The 19,191-nt window shown below is 33.1% G+C and overlaps 1 protein-coding gene across 1 annotated transcript in view; it reads right to left on the bottom strand.

The window, feature by feature from the left end:
* Nucleotides 1–1,337: 1,337 nt before the first annotated feature.
* LOC148544505 (uncharacterized) overlaps nt 1,338–19,191 on the bottom strand; it is an 87,176-nt gene continuing 69,322 nt past the window's right edge. Inside the window, exons 4-7 of the mRNA XM_088498945.1 lie at nt 9,011–9,126; nt 1,877–1,948; nt 1,610–1,758; nt 1,338–1,354 (exon numbers count right to left, since the gene is read on the bottom strand). Coding sequence (XP_088355071.1) covers nt 1,338–1,354; nt 1,610–1,758; nt 1,877–1,948; nt 9,011–9,126 — 354 coding nt within the window. The remainder of the gene's footprint in view (nt 1,355–1,609; nt 1,759–1,876; nt 1,949–9,010; nt 9,127–19,191) is intronic.

Raw genomic sequence — 19,191 nt, 5'->3', positions numbered from 1 at the left:
GTCTAACTTGATACCAGTAAATTGCAGACAGAAGTGGGTTACCCGAATGTGTCAGTTGTTGGGTTGTCAGGAGGCGGCCTTGCCGGTGAGGTATCTAGGCATTAGTCTAGGTGCAAACCCGAGGCTGGTAAAAACTTGAAAGCCGATCATAGACAAGGTGGAAGAGAAGATCAGCTTGTGGAAGGCAAAAGTCCTTAGTAAGGCAGGAAAACTGGTACTCATCAAGTCGGTAATCAATAGCCTGCCAATTTATTACCTGAGTTTGTATAAGATGCCAAATGCGGTTGCAAGGAAAATTATCACGTTGCAGAGAAGGTTCTTTTGGGGGGAAGGATGATGGGCGTCCAGGCATGGCTCTTGTGAAGTGGGAGCTGGTTCAGGCACCAAAGAAGTTAGGAGGGTTGGGGGTGGGTGATGCAGTGGTACGCAATGCTGCACTACTGTTCAAATGGTGGTAGTGGTTCTCAAAGGAGGAATGTCCACTATGGAAGAAGATTGTATGCTCCTGTTATAATTTGAACCCAAACCTCATGCTTTCAGCTCAGCAACTACCCCTAAGAGGTGGACCGTGGAGGGACATATGTCAAGTGCCAATCAAGGAGCAACATGTGAGGCAGAAGATGATTGATGGACTTACTATAGAAGTAGGGAATGGTAGATCCACCAGATTTTGGGAGGATACGTGGCTCCAGGTGGGAAAGTTGAAAAACTCCTTTCCAAGACTCTTCTTGATTTTAAACAAAAAAGGATTAGTGATTGGGGACTGTGGGTTTTCGGATGGGATAGAGTGGATTTGGCATTTCAATGGCGAAGGGAACTACGTGTATGAGAAACAAAGATCTTAGACCAGCTGCTTCAAGTCTTACAATCTGTTAGATTGATAGCAAAAGTGCAAGATAGAGTGTTGTGAAAATTTGATAAGGACGTCGTTTATTCTACTAACTCATTTGTGCAGGTTATGCAGGAAGAGACTTTGGGCAAGGAGTTTCTGAGCTAAAAATTTGCAAAGGAAATTTGGAAAGGACTAGTCCCACCTCGAGTAAGGCTGTTCACTTGGTTTGTTTTGGTAGGCCGGGTTAATACAAAGGATCGGCTATGTAGGCTGGGAATTCTACAACTGAATGATAATCTGTGCGTCTTGTGCAACAAAGAAGTAGAAAACTTACAACACTTATTTGTTACTTGCGAGTTCTCTTAGCAGATATGGTGTGCATGGATTTCAGAGTTTGGACAGAAGTGGGCTGCACCTGGTACTTTGAAAGACCACTTTGAAAGTTGGAGATTGACGCCATTGAGAAAAGACTTGCGCAGGAGTTGGATGGTTGGGTTTTTCTCAATTATGTGGAACATCTGGCTACAAAGGAACGATGTTATTTTTCAGAATAAGACAATAGGAGTTGGAGATTGTGTGACTCAAACATTTTTATGTGCTAGGAAATGGTGTGGTAAGTAACTCAGGTTGTTGATGGCTATGCCGGAGATGACTTAGGAGTTACTTCTTTGTTTTTTCTTCCTTGTATTGTTTGCTCCATTTTGATGTTGAGCTTTCTCTTTCAAAAAAAAAAGGTATTCAAAGCCCAAAACATTTTCTTATTAAAAAAAACCTTACCTTGAGGAATCAAGCCCTCAACGATTCTAATGCGATAAGTCCCTTTTTTCCCTCGGCTCGCAACAGCAGCGGCTGCATTTACCGCTTTGCTTACTTCCGCAATAACAAAAATAGTTTTAATCGTAACATGCAACCACGATAACTCAATTCTAAATCATCAATATCGTGAAGTCTTTAATAATATATAATGGAATACTAACGATGAAGGTTCGAGACAAAATTGCTTACGGTAACAGCAGAACAGAGCAGCTGCAATTCCGAACTGACCCAGCAGCAGCTCCGATAGCAGCCAGAAGCTCTGGTGGTTCAACGGCAACCTTAATTTCGACGCGCAAACACCTGAACTCAACCATATGGCACCAACATCTCAACATCTATAATAAACTTTGAATAGAACACTAATTTTTCGAAGGTTCCGAACAAAGAACACTTGCCGCACTCAGGAAGAACGCTAGGACAAAGCAGTGACAGTTCCGACAGTAACTTCTGGCAACAAGGACCTCGATAACGGTCTCTGACAGCCAGCATGATGGTGGTAGCTCCGCCGATAGTGACTGGGCACAGGAACGTGAGCAGTGATGTCTTCTCCCTCTATCTTCCTTCCTCTATGCATCTATTCCTCGCGCACATTCTCATCGGCGGCAGTGATGAGAGTTGCAACAGCGGTGGAAGCTGGCGGTAACAGCGAAGGCTTGCGGTGAGGACGACGGCGCCGCAGACAACAGTAGCAGTGGCGACACATGAATGACGATGAAGGTGGCTGGCGTGACGCTTCCTCTCTTACCCGTGAGTTCTCTCTCTCTCTCTGCGGCTCTGCTTCCACGGCGGCTCGAAGGAAAACCAGCGGCAAAGGTAACGTGATGGTGGTGGCGCAGACAGCTCCCCCTCCACTAGTGACCTCTCTCTTTCTCGGATCTCACTTTCTTTCTTTTTCCTACGGTCCCCTCTCCTCTCTTCCCTTTCTTTTTGTTCTTTCCTTCTTTTCCCTGTGTTCGTTTATGTTGTGTGTCTGTGTTGAAGAAAGGGTAAGAGGGAATTGTGGCTAGTTTTGGAAAATTAGGGTTAGGGTTGTGTTTTGGGAATTTAGAGTTTAGGTAGTGTATTAATTAAAAATCAAATTTAATCCAATAATAATATCTATACAAATACTATTTAATTATCAACTTAAAATTTATTTTCAAATAAATACTCCAATTCAATAATTAGAGATAATAAAAATCAATTTTCTTTATAATCATGAAATAAAGTTAAAAACCTAATTATTCAACTTAAAGCATATAAAATTCTTATTATTATTCAATTACTAAAGGTATAAATCATAAGTAACAAATTGCTTAATTTATATATAAAATCTCTTAAAATATAATCTTAATTAAATATAATAAATCATAAACAAAGTTATTATTTAATTTTGTAAAAATATGGGGTCTTATATCCTACCCCACTTAGGGCCCGTTTGGGAAACTTTAGAAGTAACTTTTTTTAACTTTTGACTTATGAAAAGTAGTAGTATTAATGTCTGGTGCAATTTTCAAAATCAAATTGCAACTTTCTAAGAAGCTATTTAAGAGCTTATAGAGAAGTTAAAAAAAATGACTTCTCTCATAATACTTCTACTTTTTATCACATTTCTATAAAATAAGTACTTCTAGAGTTAAAAATCCAAATACAAAATAACTTATTTATAAGTTACTTTTAACAGAGTCATTTATTGTTTAAGTTATTTTATCAAAAGGAACTTAATTAAGTTGGTTACCCAAACTGGGCCTTATAAACATTTACGTCCTCGAAAATTAAAGTAATACATAACATATTGCATAGTGTTAATACTTTTCTTTTGAATACTTTAGAAAAACAAGAAGTTTTGGCATATATATAAATTTTCAAATACTGTATGCTACAAAAATTAAATATAAGAGAAGAGTGTGATGTAAAGCAGAAGTTACAAGATAGGTTCAAAACAAAGAATTTACATGGTGTCAACATCAAGGGTTTTAAATAGCTTACTATCGTAACTCCCAACTGTACTTTATCGAGCGAAACATCTAAAAATTCTCAACCTCATCAATCACTTCGCAAACTCACTACCAGTCACAAGTCTAATATCAAACAAATTCTTTCGTGTGAATCAAAACTTCACAACTCTCTTTGATGTCACAAACTTACAAGTTTCACCTTCCGCGTTCATGAACCGTGTCCTAAAGAACTACCGTATTTGCTTACTATGCCTAGAGATCGCACGTAACACCAAAATAAATCTCGAGTTTACTCAGAAGTACATGAAACCTTATCAAAGAAGGACAACATTGACAAGAGTTTGAAAGGATTGTTGAGACCATAAGTAAACAAGGATGTACAAGAAATGAAGAGTGCTGGAAAGAGAATCAACTGACAACTTTAAGGGTAACTCTTGAATCAAAGAAATTCGATAGGACCAATAAGATGAAAAATAATGTAGTATTTTGAGTTCAAGCTGAGTCAAAGAAGTTTGAGGTTTACAGAAGAAAAATATCCAAAACCAAAGATAAAGCTCACATAACTCAAGAGTATGATTTAAAAATACTTTCAAATACATTGTTCATAAAGAATGGAAAACTTAAGGAAAAATCATTTCACATTCTAAAAGAAAAAGATAAGTAACAAACATCCTTTAAAAGAATAATAGAAGCGTGAATGTGGCATTATTTCAATATAAATTCAAGTTGAGATAGACTATACAAAATTTGAAAAAGGAAAGATTAATTTGGCTAAGAGCAAAATTGTATTTTCTCATTTTTTAAGCATGCATGAAAACTGCGATCTTGTTGGAAGGAAACATGAGATAAAGTTTTGCTTATAAGAGGAAAAGAGGATGCATTACAATCGAGCAGGTTTAAACCACATACAGAAATTTTCAGAGTATAAGGTAAAGGTGTGTAGGCTGAGTTGAAAGCAATTTTATTAAAACTTGAAGACATGCTTGTGTCGCACCGAAACAAGTTCAAATCACATCAAATAGAGGCACTGCTCAAGTAAAGGAATGCAAAGTCAAGGACAACCTTGCATAAGAATAAATCAAAACTTGTTTAAAAAGGTTTAAAACAAAACTGTGAAAATATACTTGAAATCATAACTTTATAAGGATATTCAATAATATTAAGATGCGCTAAGAAGGAAACCAACTCATTTCAAGAAAGGAACTTAAATCAAGGGAATTTAAATAGAATTCATAAAGCATGCATTCATAGAAACAAAAAGTTCAAGAAGGAATTAGTCCATCCTTAAAAGAAATTTTATGAGCCCAATGTTTTCAGAAGAATAATAAATGCATAAATAATGTGTTATGCTAAACCAAATTCAAATTAAAATAAATTAGGGGAAGTTTTTCAAACAAAGATCAACAGGGATAAAGGCAAAAATCTTCCTTCAAAAATTTTGAAAAATACCTAAGTATATAATCAGGTAAAGATATGCGTAAAATTTGTAATAAAGTTGTTAAAAAATTAAGTTGTATTTAAAGTAAGTATATGTCCATAAATCAATAAAAAGAATGGACGATGCATTAGAAACAAACAGTCATAAACTGTATAAAGAAGTTTCAAAGTTCATATAGAAGAGTGTATATCAAATCAAAAATGATTTTATTAAAATTTAAAGAATGGTTGTAGATATATTCAAATAAGAGAAAAATCGAATCACAAATTCTTTAAAAGTACTCATAGCAAGCAATTTAAAAGGTATACTGCATCAAGACAAGTTTAAGGCACATCCAATGGTACATGAGTCAAAAAGAGAAGTTTAAACAATAAAAGCAGATATCCAAGGAACTTAAGCAGACATATGCACTTAAGATCATACGAGGATGCATGTGAACAAAAGAATAGGGTTGGAAAATAATCAATTTACTTTCTAAGAAAGAAATCACAAACAAGAACTTTAAAGTAGATCATGAAAGAACAAGTCATATGACACCCGCAGAGTTCAAGACACATAACCAAGTAACCTCAAGAATTAACTCCTAACGTTCCCAGAACCCACTATTTGCGTTACCAATTACTTCTATTTTGCCTATGATAACCCATTAACGTTTCCATACACATAAACCATAAGCATTAAGTTGGCCAGACTTAACATCAGTAGATATGCAACGGTAAGCTAACAGCGTTAATCAATAGACAGTCATGTGCATAAAGCTCTATTTCTCGTCAACTGGACAAGACCTATAACATGACAAACACGGACGTGGCGGAAATTGGCCGATCAAGAATTTATAGAGAAAACAGCGTTGCAAGTACAGCTCTTAACCGACTAAAATCCGCTTATCAATTTAGAAAAGAGTTGTCACAAAATTAAGAACAAAATACTGGGAGTAGAAATCCCAGGTCGTCTCCCAACGAGTTGACAAAAGAGTGCAGCTTATTGGTCAGAGGTTTTCCAAGAAATTATTAAGTTTGAGAAACAGAAAAATAAATAATTGTAAATTTAAGCAATGAAAATTAACGAGAGAATTTATATAATTCAAATAAAAGCCTTGACCAGGAGAAGATTAATTAGAAGTTCTATCTTTGTTGAATTTTCCAAGTGTAATAATAAAAGGTTGTTGTTCTACTTGGCCATCCCTTACTTAATAAGGGAAAGTCAAGTAACTAACTAACCAACTCTATCACCCAAGTCCTAATCCTCTCCTAAGGGAGGATTAGAGTCAGAGACTAGAGAGTCAGCCAACAACTTCCAATTAAGATTAACACTTGAGTATTCCAACTCAAGGTTCTCCTCTTAATCAACTCCCAATCAAGTTAGGAAACTACTCCATTAACATGAATATAACTTTCACATAATTAAAAAGGGAATAAACGGAAGACATGATAAACAATAACTGAAAATTAATTAAAAGTAAAAATGGTTCTTTGCATTAATAAATCCCAAAATCATAAACATACTTATCCAAACAGGGTTAATGAGCAATAAAAGAGTAAAGGAATATGAAAACAAACTAGATTAGTAAAACTTCAATGGAGGTAATGACTCTTATCAATATCCAAAGCAAAAGCAATAAATTCTAAAACTATGAATGTGAAGAACCCTGGAGGAAGTAGTAGAATTCTCTCTAAGATTCAGAACTAAAAACTAAAACTATGCGTAATGTAAATGTGTGTTGAGTCTCTGCTGTCTCCTGGCTCTAGTCTGTGTTTCTGGGCCGGAAACTGGGTCCAAACTCGGCCCAAAATCGCCCCCACCATTTTCTGCAACTTCTGCAGATCGCGCATGTCATGCGTACGCGTCGCTGGTCATCTTCGCGTGTCACGCGTACGCGTCAGGCACGCGCACACGTCTCCGTACAAACTCCAATCCATGCGTGCGCATCGATGCTTGCTGGTTATCTCCTTAGTTTCTTGTGTTTCTTCCATTTTTGCAAGCTTCCTCTCCATCCTCTAAGCCATTCCTGCCCTATAAAGCCTGAAACACTTAACATACGGATCACGGCATCGAATGGTATAAAGGGGAATTAAAATACACAAATTAAAAGCTTAGGAAGCAAGTTTTCAATCATAGAACAACACTAGGAAGGAATTGTAAAATCATGCAAATAGTATGATTAAGTGTGTAAAGATTTTATAAAAGCCACTCAAATCAGCACAAGATAAATCATAAAATAGTGGTTTATCAAACACTCAGAATATGAAATGAAGCACAGTCAGTTTATTCCCAAAGCTCTATTCAGGATGAACTACTCTGATATCATAATGTAACACCCTTACTTTTAATACCTCATTATCGTACTAAAAGCTCAGGCGTCACTTACCTTTAATTCGTTGATTTCATAGTATAATTATTTAATATTGAGCCTTAGCGAATACAACCGAATGTTTAGTTACGAAATCGAGAAAGACTTTACTTTAATTTACTTAATCACACAATTATATCCACATAATAATAAATACATAAACTTATTCAAACCTCCTCAAAATACAAGTCCTACCCCTCTAAAAACTAAAAACATAATCATCGAGGGAAAAATCTAATAACTAAGCCAAAATTTATAAGGTACAACCACATATAATATGCTTGTAGTTCAATCACGACTTCGCGCCAAAGCTTCCTGAACCTGTCACTGAAAGGAAATCTGTAGGGGGTGAGAACATCGTCTTCGCAGGTTCTCAGTAGTGACGGGAATACTATTAAAGCAAATAAATACTTGCAAATAGAATTAATTTCATTATAAAATAGTTTATCCTTAAAATAACCGTTTGGAAAAAGCTTTATGGAGGACACTTAATTTAAAATATCATAAAGAAGTTTCATTTAGTTTACAATTTAGTAAGGTGATTGGTTTAAAGAAAAGTAAAGGACCAAGGACGTGCTTAGGGGCTTCCTATCCAACTTACCTCGCTCACTCATATCCAAAAAATACATACATTAGAATACTCAGGCAACATCTAGTCCACCTGCCTCAGCCCTTATTACCACATACCAGAAACCACCCTCATCACGCCTCTACCAAAGAAGGTCTCTTAGATAAACATACACATACAAGACAAACAAAGAAATCACAGATAGGATTCAGGTACATCAAGTAAAACAAGTAGCAGATAAACATGGCTAAGCAATTAGGCAAACCAAAACAAATGTACACTCAATCAAAACATACAAATGCATATGATGCATACCTGTCCTATGCTGATGAGTCTTATCTGTCGGTTATATAGTCAACCTGGCATGTCCTAGTAGTTAACCATTGGACAGTCCCTCTATGCGCGCATCCCCAAGCTCAAAAATAATATTCATGGAGTCAAACTCCAAGCTCAAATATAATATTCCATTGAGTCAAATTCCAAGCTCAAATATAATATTCCATGGAGTAAAACTCCAAGCTCAATAATAGAATATTCAAAATTCATATATATATATATATATATATATATATATATATATATATGCATGCGGTGAGGGAACCCAAGGAGTTAAAGTGCCCGGTCACATCTTACGACAGAGGGTCAACAGAGTATCGAGTCTCAACCTGGAGTAAGTGGTTGCAAGCCACTGCGTCTACCTGAGGAAACTCGTGTCTTAGATAATTCAAATTCATAAGCCATATGAATAATTTAATCATAATTCATCAATATCTACATCAGTGTCAATCTCATTTCATTCATCACCATACCTCAATCATTATCCTCTTCCTCAATATTGAAATCACCATCAAACCTCTATCAAACCAATTATTACTAATTACATCTTAATTCAAGCATAACCTTCAAACTTACTCACTTGTCCCCAAACTCTTGAAATCATACTTAAATTATTGTTTCAAAGTCTTTAACTAGTTACTCAAATCTCTTTTCGTTATTATTAAAAATAAAATGAATTAAAATCACCATTTGACCAAATCAAGGTAATCCGACTCTCCTTGGCAATTCTAACGCGATAAGTCCCTTTTTCCCTCGGCTCACAACAGCAGCGGCTGCATCCACAGCTTTGCTTACTTCTGCAATAACAGAAATAGCTTTAATTGTAACATACAACCTCGATAACTCAATCTTAAACCATCAATATCGTGAAATCTTTAATAATATATAATGGAATACTAATGGCAAAGGTTCAAAATAAAATATACTTACGGTAACAGCAAAACGGAGGAGCCACAATCCCGAATTGACCCGACAGCAGCTCCGATAGCGGCCAGAAGCTCCAATGGTTCAACAGCAACCTTAATTTCGACGCGCAAATACTATTTAATTATCAACTTAAAATTTATTTTCAAATAAATACTCCGATTCAATACTTAAAGATAACAAAAACCAATTTCCTTTATAATCATGAAATAAAGTTTAAAACCTAATTATTCAACTTAAAGCATATAAAATTCTTATTATTATTCAATTACTAAAGGTCTAAATCATAAATAAAAAATTTCTTAATTTATATATAAAATCTCTTAAAATATAATCTTAATTAAATATAATAAATCATAAACAAATTTATTATTTAATTTTGGAAAAATACGGGGTCTTATATATCGGGTGATGAAGTACTCCTCGGATCTAATCGTCCAAGCCTTTTCTTGGATAATAAACACCATAGGCACATAACTGGGCTCTAGCCATTGATGCTCAGTGTTTTGTTATTCTTTGAATCTCTTTTGATCTTTTCATACTTCTTTCTTTCTTGCTTTATCTTTTCTCTCTTTTTTTTCTTTTTCTTTTCAATTCAAAGATCTTTTTGGAATATTTAGAGATCTCATAATACTTCTCGAACCCTCTATTTATGAAGAATTACTCTTCTCTTTCATTCAAGACCATTCACATGTTGCTACGTTCCATGGAATACAATCACAATTCATGGACTACCACTTTATATATTAGCACTTTATTTAATTGATTCAACTTTTTTCCATTAAAAGCCACTCTTTTTATATGATTATAGTGCTCGGAGGACAAATTTAGTAATAAGTGTGATAGCAAAGTAAAACAAAAAAATAGACATGATGTCAAAGGAAGAGAAAGAAAAGCAAGAGAAAACTTAAAAGAAAGAATTACTAACCACCATACATAATTGTTACCAAATTCATTATCTATCATTGTTGCTCTCTTCATCCTCATTTTTGGTCTTATTTGCAACACTAAACTAGAGTTTGGCCATGTACATATTGGTGAACACGAAACTTAGGATTTGGACATATTATCAAGTGGTAAAGAGTATGGAGAAACATAGAAAGCTAAGTATATATTGTGTGACGTGATGCATGCATGAATTTATTTTAAAATAAAATAAAAACGTAAACAAAATATGAAGGATGCATGAAGAAGAAGAAGGAAATAATGATGGTAGCGAAAACTTTTGAAAATTAGTTTTTAAAATTAAAATTAATTAAAAAAAACTATAAGTAGAAAATAGAAATTAACTAAAATATAACTTATTTATTATATTTTTTTCAATTAATTAAAAGAAAGGACTTTAATGGAAAAGAGAAGAAATTGGATACTAACCGACTAGGTTGCCTACCAACAAGTGCTCTTTTAACGTCACTAGTTTGACTCAGACCGCTTTCTAAGATAGAGAATTGATTGATTTTTGTTGACCTTCTTCTTCTCCAAGATAGTTCTTTTTGTTTGTTGATTATGATCCCTCAATTCTTTCATTGATTTCTCTATTGATCGCACCTCTTCTAGCTTTTCTTCTTTTTCCAGACTTAGATGCTGTACAAAGTTCTGAAGGGCTCCTTTATCAAGAGCTTCTTGGATCAATGGGTTAATTTTATTAACCTTCATGCAACCTTCAGATTCATTAGGGTATGGACTCCTCAGGTTGGTGACCTTGCATTCCTCTCTAGAATTAGAAATTGTATCACTTGGAGAGGAATTTGTTTGCTTCTCTGTCAATTGCTTAGTAATTTGTCCCACTTGTACCTGTAAACTTTTGATAGATGCTTCTTGATTTTTAAAGTTTGTTCTTGTTTCTTGCATGAAATCTTGGATTTGTTGAACAAACTTAGAGGTAGTTTGGGATAATTTTTTTACCTTATTCTCAAGAAAAATCTCAGCCACGGTTTGAGATAGTTCCTCTACAGCATGCTCAAGAGGGTTTTGGAATTGCATTTGACTTTCTTGCATATGGCATGCAACATTAGAGAAAGCTTGTTCTTGATTCCACCAGTTATCATTAGGATAATCCCTCCATTCAGGAAAGTAGGGATTGTTCTCAGGCTTTAAGAATTATCCCATGTATGCCCCTCCATTGAAATCATAGCTAGGGGCTTGTGAAGTTTGTAATTGTTCTACTTATGTTGTGAGTAAGAAAACTTGTTGAAACATGCACTTGTTGAGTGCGAAGATTGTGTTCATGGGATCTATTGCTTCCTTATATACAAACACCAAACTTGATTAAAAGCACCGTGTGAAAAAATATGAAAAGAAGTAATATGGAGTAGTAAAAAGAAAAACAGAGTAAAAAAGATCTAATTTAGTAATTTTACCCAATGTATGTTGTCAATCTCAGTTAATCCCCAGCAATGGCACCAAAAACTTGATGAGTGAAAACTTAAGCTCACGGATACCGGCAAGTACATTGGATTGTTCAAGTAATACCACAGTGAGTGGATATCATTCCCACGAGGATTAAAGGATCAAGAATGCAAATATCAAGTTAAATTTCTAATTAGATCAGATAAAACCTGGTATTGATGAGGGCAAAGTTGTGTCTTGCTTGGAATCTTAGAAGTTGAGTACTTCTGAAGCAGTGATGTTGATTGAAAGAGAATAATAATGGAGAATGTCAAGGGTTTCGAATATGTTTAAGTCTTAGAAAAATCAAATCTTGTTTTCCTATTCTAAAGCATGCAAAGATCTTTTCACGACAAATCTTAATTAACTGATTTCCAATGTCTTGGTTCATCGATTTCTCTTCAATTAACCAACCGCCAATGTCTTGGTCAATCAATTACTTGAAAAGGTTAAGTACAAATCCGATTTAGTTCCTCATAAGATCCCAATGTAGTCCTTAGGTTGGATTATATATCACGTATCCAAGTTAGTCATGTCTGATTGATAAAAACACAATTTTCAAAAGTTGTTCTAATCTAAATTATATATCACATATTCAAAACTAGAGTGATTGAAAATCATGTATGTGTCGCACACTTTAAAAACCACTATGTCTAGTCGATTCAAAATGTCATGTGAAAGAGTTTTCAAGCATAATCCGAATATTAGTTCTGTCGAAGCAATAAACAAATTCAAGATGGGATTAGCATACGTTTTGATACTACTAATCCTTTAAAGATGAAGAACAAATAACTCAATCATGAAATAGGTCAATGCAACTCTTTAAAATAAAAGAAAATTTAGATTAATAATCTGTAGAAACAAAAAAAAAGAGCTTCTAATCCTTTGACTAAAAGATTAATCCATCATGGAGAATGGAAAACAACACTAAAAAGAAATTGTGCGGAATAAATTCCTTCCCCTCTGTAAATGTCATTCACTTATTTATACCTAGGGTTTCTTCTAATTTAAATTCAAAAACTAAATCTTATCTTAATCAGAATAATTAAGATAACTCCTAATAATTCAAATCCTAAAATAAAACCAAATCAAAATCAAATCATAACAGAATCTTCTTCAATCTTCAAATGGGAATCAGAATGGACCTTGTTGAAATCATTATTAGCATTGCACATGGACTCACTAGCGTGTAACTGGACTTGATCTTTAGGCTTGGGTGTTTAACGCCAAGCAGTGGCGTTAAACGCCGCCTTCATTTGAATAGGCCAGCGTTACATGCTTGTTAGGGCATTCCACGCCACTTCAATAAAGGCCCAGGGCAATGTACTCCCATACCTGGCATAGCACGCCAGCCCCACTCCACTTTAAGGCGTTGCACGCCCTTCACTAGGCATTATACGCCTTGTCTTACTTGCTTCTAGGGAGCCTTAGGCATCTTCAAGGCATGGCACACCCTTTCATGGCGTGGCATGCCATGCCTTGTGTACTCCAGGGTGCGTTGCACGCCCTCCTTGCCATGGCACACCAGCTTTGCATCTTCTCCAGGGCGTTGCACGCCTTCATCATGACGTGGCACGCCATATCTGCTAAATTCAGTGGTGTGGCACGCTAGCTGTGCTGCATGGTTTGTATGGTTTTGATCCTTACGTACTTTGATTGCATGTCTTTCCCTATGCCTTACCCTTTGATTATACTTTCTTTGGTACTTGATTTTCTTCTCTTAATCCTGTATTTCCTTAAAAAACACTTATAAAATACCTTAGTAGCAAATGATACTTAAAAGTGATTAGATTAGAGGAGAAACTGTGATTAAACCTAAGAAAACAAGAAAATAATACGAGGAAAAGTACTAAAGATGCGAACACATCAACAGACTTATTAGTCCAAAGTAATTTATAATATTTTTTCTTATTTCAAGATAAATAATAAAAATTTTACTATGAGAAGATAGAATACAATTTATATACTTACCATTGATGCATAAACATGATAGTCTTCATTGATGTTATTTCATCTCTTAATCTTCTAAATTATAAATAGAATTAAGCATGTAAGGAATATAATTTAAACACATTGAGAAGACTCAACATATAAAGAGTTATGATAAATGAACTTGTATAAAATAAAAAAAAAAATTATCCTAAAAACTCAAATAAATAGGAGCAAAATAAAGGAATAGAAGAGATAAAGTACAATAACAAATAATAATATTTTATAGTTTATAAATCAAAATGTAAAAATAATACATCATACGAGAAAAAAAAAGTATTACTAAATGAAAGAGCAATTGATAAAAAATTAAATTCTTTCTTAGCATATATGATTTTTTACAATAAATAAGTTATAATACAAAAGTAGATAAAATAATAAAAGAAGAAACAAAATTATTTTTTTAATAAAATAAAGAAATATTTGCAACTATATAATTAATGGTGGACATATAATAATTAGACAATAAATTGCAAGAAATATTAATAGAAATATTCAATTTGATATTAAAATAAAAAAAGAAATATAAACAATGAATAAATATCTAAAATTTAAAATAAAAATATTAAATATCAAAGAAGGAAATGAAGAAAAACTTTTAATAAACAACGACTCAAATATTAAATTAAATAATTACTATAATAAATTAATTATAATTACTTGACATAATAAACTAAGTTAAATAAATAAAAATATTCTTATAAATATATCATGTAAAAATTATAACACTGTTAAAAACAATAATTTAAATACATAACACGAACAAATTAATGCAAACTAAAAAAAATTATTTATTTATTCTAGTCAAAAAATCGAATAATTAATATAATTAATTAATTATAATTAATGTTATCAAATAAAATGTTAAATAATTTGATATTTATATCAATCAAATTAAATAAATAATTAATTATGATATTTTTAAAAATTATTAATTAAATATATGAGACAAAAAATTAATATAAATTAAAACAAAATTAATTTATTTATTTCAGTTAAATCAAATAATTAATATAATTAATTAGTTATAATTAGTATAGTTAAATAAAATATTGAATTATTTAATATTTATCTCAATCAAATAAAATAAATAATTAATTAATACATTTGAATAAATCAAATAAAATAAATTAAAAAATACTTTTAAAAATGTGACATATCAACTATGTTATTAATTAAAGAAATTTAATTTTATTAAAAATACTTTATCTTAAAACAATATTAAAAAAATAATCCAAACGACTCTAATAATAAAAATAATACTTTCTTATTATATATATTATAAATTAAAAAATTTGGGGGTTTTACGTTCTTCGTTCAACGATATTCATTACCTTGATTTCTTGCTTAACGAGCAACTAATGGAAGATGTTACAATGTTTTTTCATGATGTTTGACGATGATCAACTTTGATCACACTACAATATTTTTGGCCTAAAATAATTTTTATTCAAAACATTTAATAAAAGTTATCTTAAATAGACAAAAATAATATTTTTTACGAGTTATTTTTAAGTAAAGTAAAAATAACAAAATTTTTAACCACCCATAAAAATAATTATTTTTAATATCTAAAATAATATTTACAAAATGTTACAATATAAAAATTTTAAGATAATATTTTTAAATAAAAATACAATATTTTTTAAAAGTTGTCAAAAAAATTGGACAAATAACATTTTTAAAAGGTTGCCTAAAATAATTGTTCATAATTAAAAATTTTAGAGAGAAACTTTTAATCATATTCTTGCCAATTATTTTTCAAATGAAAAAACTTAAATAAAAAAAAAAAAACAAATGTGTTTCACTACACGTACACATTAAACCAGTATACCCTAACGTAACCCACTGCAATGCACGCACCCTTTCTCCCCTGCTGCCACGAGAAATTCTTCCTAATGGCGACAGCAGCTCGATTGCAGTGCACTCCTTTACATACGGCAACTGCATGGTGCTCTTCTCGACGGCGACAGCGACGGCGCGGTCATCTTCTCTTCTCTGTCGTGGTCATTTTGTTGCGGTCATCTACACAGTGCTCCTTGTTCTGCGTTGAACCACCACTGAAAAAAAAAAACTTTTTTTCCTTTTTTTTTTCTCTTTTTTCTTCTGTTCTTTCATTTCCTGGTTATTTGTTTATAGTTGTGGATTAATTTGATTTTATTTTTAATTTTAATAACCATGATTGATTTGCAACATGCAGCAAATGCCAAGGTCATTTTCTGAACAATATTTATATGGATTAAAAGGAAGTGGCACAATTTGGGTTAGTGATAATGAAGACACATGAAATAGAGCATCAAATACAGTTAATGATTCTCATAACCGAACTACTATCTATGGTAATGGGCACAAATTTAAAAAAGAAAATGAGTTAGAAGTTGGTGATGTTTGTGTATTTAAAATGATGACGAAAGTTTAATCCTATTTCTTCAAAATTTACATCATCCGAGTACGAAAATTAATTTTGAAATGATTAATTTTTAATTTTTGTAATTTAAGAAAGTTGAAATGATTATTATTTTTTGTTTGTTTGTTCTGTTGGCTATTTTGATTGAGTTAAATAGTGCATATAGAATAATATAAATTTTATTCTTTATTCTTTTATAGAGAAAGATTGCTTCAGAAAAATTTGAGAAATATTGGTGGACCTTCTAGGATTTGAATATTACAATTTGTTAAGTCATGACTTTGTAAGTTTTTTATCTTACTTATACTTGTATGCTGTCATACATATATTATGTATCTTTGTGCAGTTTTTTTTTTTCATATTGAATGTCTTTTGATATTTAGTCTACTTTTGGATAAGCAATATAATTCTTTCTTAATTTTAATAATAATATTGTTGTGTGTCATTTGATGAATTTATATACTTAATATGTATGAACATTATTATTTACATACTTGGTTAAATAGTAGTAACAATATATGAATAATTAGGTTTTTCCAAGACTTAGAAAAAGATTGGATGAGTTTACCAAGAGATAAAGCTGAGTTTAGTAACGGTGCCAATGACTTCTTAGACTTTGCTTACTCTATCGAAAACCCGCAAAGAGAGAAAATCTTATGCCCTTGTGCAAAGTGTTGTAATTTCTTGTGGCATCAAAGGTAAAAAATTTATATCCATTTGATTGCCTTTGAATTTGTTAATGGTTATATGAGATGGATTCATAATGGGAAAAGCGTAGTCGGTATGGATGTTGATAGCAATAGTAATAATGATAGTGATAGTGAGAGTGAAACTAACTCGTATGGTGACATGGAGGCCTTGTTGAACGATAGATTTAGGGATGTGGCACAAGCGGAAGGAATAAAAGAAGGTATGAATGAAAATGCAAAAAAATTCTACAAATTAGTTGAAGAGGCTAGCAAAAAACTACATCTCGGTTGTAAGAGATTTTTTACGTTGTCTCTCACCATCTGATTATACTTGTTAAAGTGTCAACATAGGTAGAGTTTTACTTCTCTCTTGGAGTTGCTAAAGAGGCTATTCCTAACTTGAATATTTCTACTTCTTTCAATAAAGCCAAGACTATGGTGAGAGACTTAGGTCTTGACTATAAGAAGATTGACGCATGTCTGAACAATTGCATGCTATACTGGAAAGAGCACGAGAAGAAAACATCTTATCATGAATGTGGTGCTTCTCGTTGGATTGTATATCTTGCAGTTGAAGCTGATATTTTGCCTTCAAAAAAATCTCACAATGTTTCTGTGAAGAATTGCGACACTTTTTCCTAATTCCTAGGCTTCAAAGACTATTCATGTGCTCAGCAACAACTAAAAGTATGAGGTGGCATGACGAGGAATGCAAAAAGGATGAGAAGTTAAGGTATCCTGGGAACGGCCAGTCATGGAAGGACTTTGACAATCGTCATACAAATTTTACTCTTGATCCTCCTAATGTGAGACTTAGGTTGCCAAGCGACGGATTCAATCCATATCAAACCATGAGCATATCTCATAGCACGTGGCCTATTGTTTTAATGGCTTATAATTTGCCGCCATGGATGTCTATAAAACAGGAGTACTTTATGCTTTTGTTGCTAATTCCTGGACCAAAGTCACCAGGAAATAATATAAACATTTACTTGCGACCTTTGATTGAGGAGTTGAAGGAGTTATGGGAGGTCAACGTGGAAACATATGATGTATCAAAAAATGAAACCTTCCAAATATATGCAGCTCTCATGTGGACAATAACTAATTTTTCAGCTTACACAATGTTATCTGGTTGGAGTACAAAAGGGAAGCTAGCTTGCCCTTGTTGTAACCATGGGACTTGTTCTAATTATCTTACATATAGTTGCAAGACATACTACATGGGTCATCGAGTCTTTTTGCCTGAGGATCATCCATGGAGAGCTAACAAGTGATCTTTCAATGGAAGAGTAGAACATAGGCAAGCTCCATGATAAACCCCAATTTTATGGTTTATCTTGTGCTTAATTAGGGAATTTTATCAACTTATCTCACATTTATTCAATGAAATAACATGATTTTGTAATTCTCCCTAAATTTGTGCTTAAGTGTGAAAACATACTTTTTTGGCCTTTAAATAGCTAAATTTAATTCACTTTAATTCCATTCGATGCCTTGATATGTTTGTTGAGTGATTTCATATTCATCAGGCAAGTATTGGATGGAAGAAGTGAAGAGAAAAGCATGCAAAGTGGAAAATTCATGAAGAAATAGGCATTTGGAGAATTGAAGACCACGCGCACGCGTCACCCACGCATACGCATGAGAAGAACACTCATGGCCACGCGCACGTGTCACTCACGCATACGCGTGAGGAGAAATTTTGGCCAGCGACGCGCACACGTCGTCCACGCGCACGCATGACGTGCGGCACGTGACTCACTTAAAGTGAATTTGTTGGGGGCGATTTCTGAGCTTCCCAGGCCCAAATCCAACTCATTTCTGAGACTATTTCATGCAGAATTTAAGATGGGTCAAAGGGGGAGCAATTAGTTAGGTTAGAATGATGCTTTAGTTAGTTTTCTAGATAGAGAAGCTCCCTCTTCTCTCTAGAATTAGGTTAGAATTAGGTTAAACTCTCTTTAATTTAGGTTTTAATTCTTGTTTTCATCTTGTTTTCTTTACAATTTCTTGTTCTTATATTTTTGTTCTTCTTAGTTTTCTTGTTAATTTCCCCTTGAGCCTCTTTTATGTTTATGAGTACTCTTGTTACTTTGATTTTTATTTAATGCAATTTATGTTTTATGTTCTTTTATTGTTTAATTGAGTTGTTGTTATTGTTTCCTTGCAATTGGATAGTTGTAGAATTTATATTTCTTGCAATTTAATATGCTTTCCTTATATGCCTTCCAAGTATTTGACAAAATGCTTGGTCAGATGTTAGAGTAGCTTTTTGAGCATTCTTGTCTTGGAAAGAGAAATTAGGCAATCTTGAGTCATTAATACCCAACTTATGTTGGTGATCTAGGATTGTTAGTTAATATTGTTTCCATTGACTCTACTCTCTTGCTAATTCAATTAGTGAGTTGATTAGGACTTTTGGATTGAGATTAACTAGTCTTATTTGACTTTTTCTAGTGTGAAGATAACATTATACCTTCTTCCAATGTTGGAGCTGACTAAATAGGATTAGCT

Source organism: Arachis ipaensis, chromosome B9 (genome assembly GCF_059453495.1).
Source record: "Arachis ipaensis isolate K30076 ecotype BB chromosome B9, ASM5945349v1, whole genome shotgun sequence".
NCBI classification, from domain to species: Eukaryota; Viridiplantae; Streptophyta; class Magnoliopsida; order Fabales; family Fabaceae; genus Arachis; species Arachis ipaensis.
This window is presented reverse-complemented; position numbering and strand designations above follow the sequence as displayed.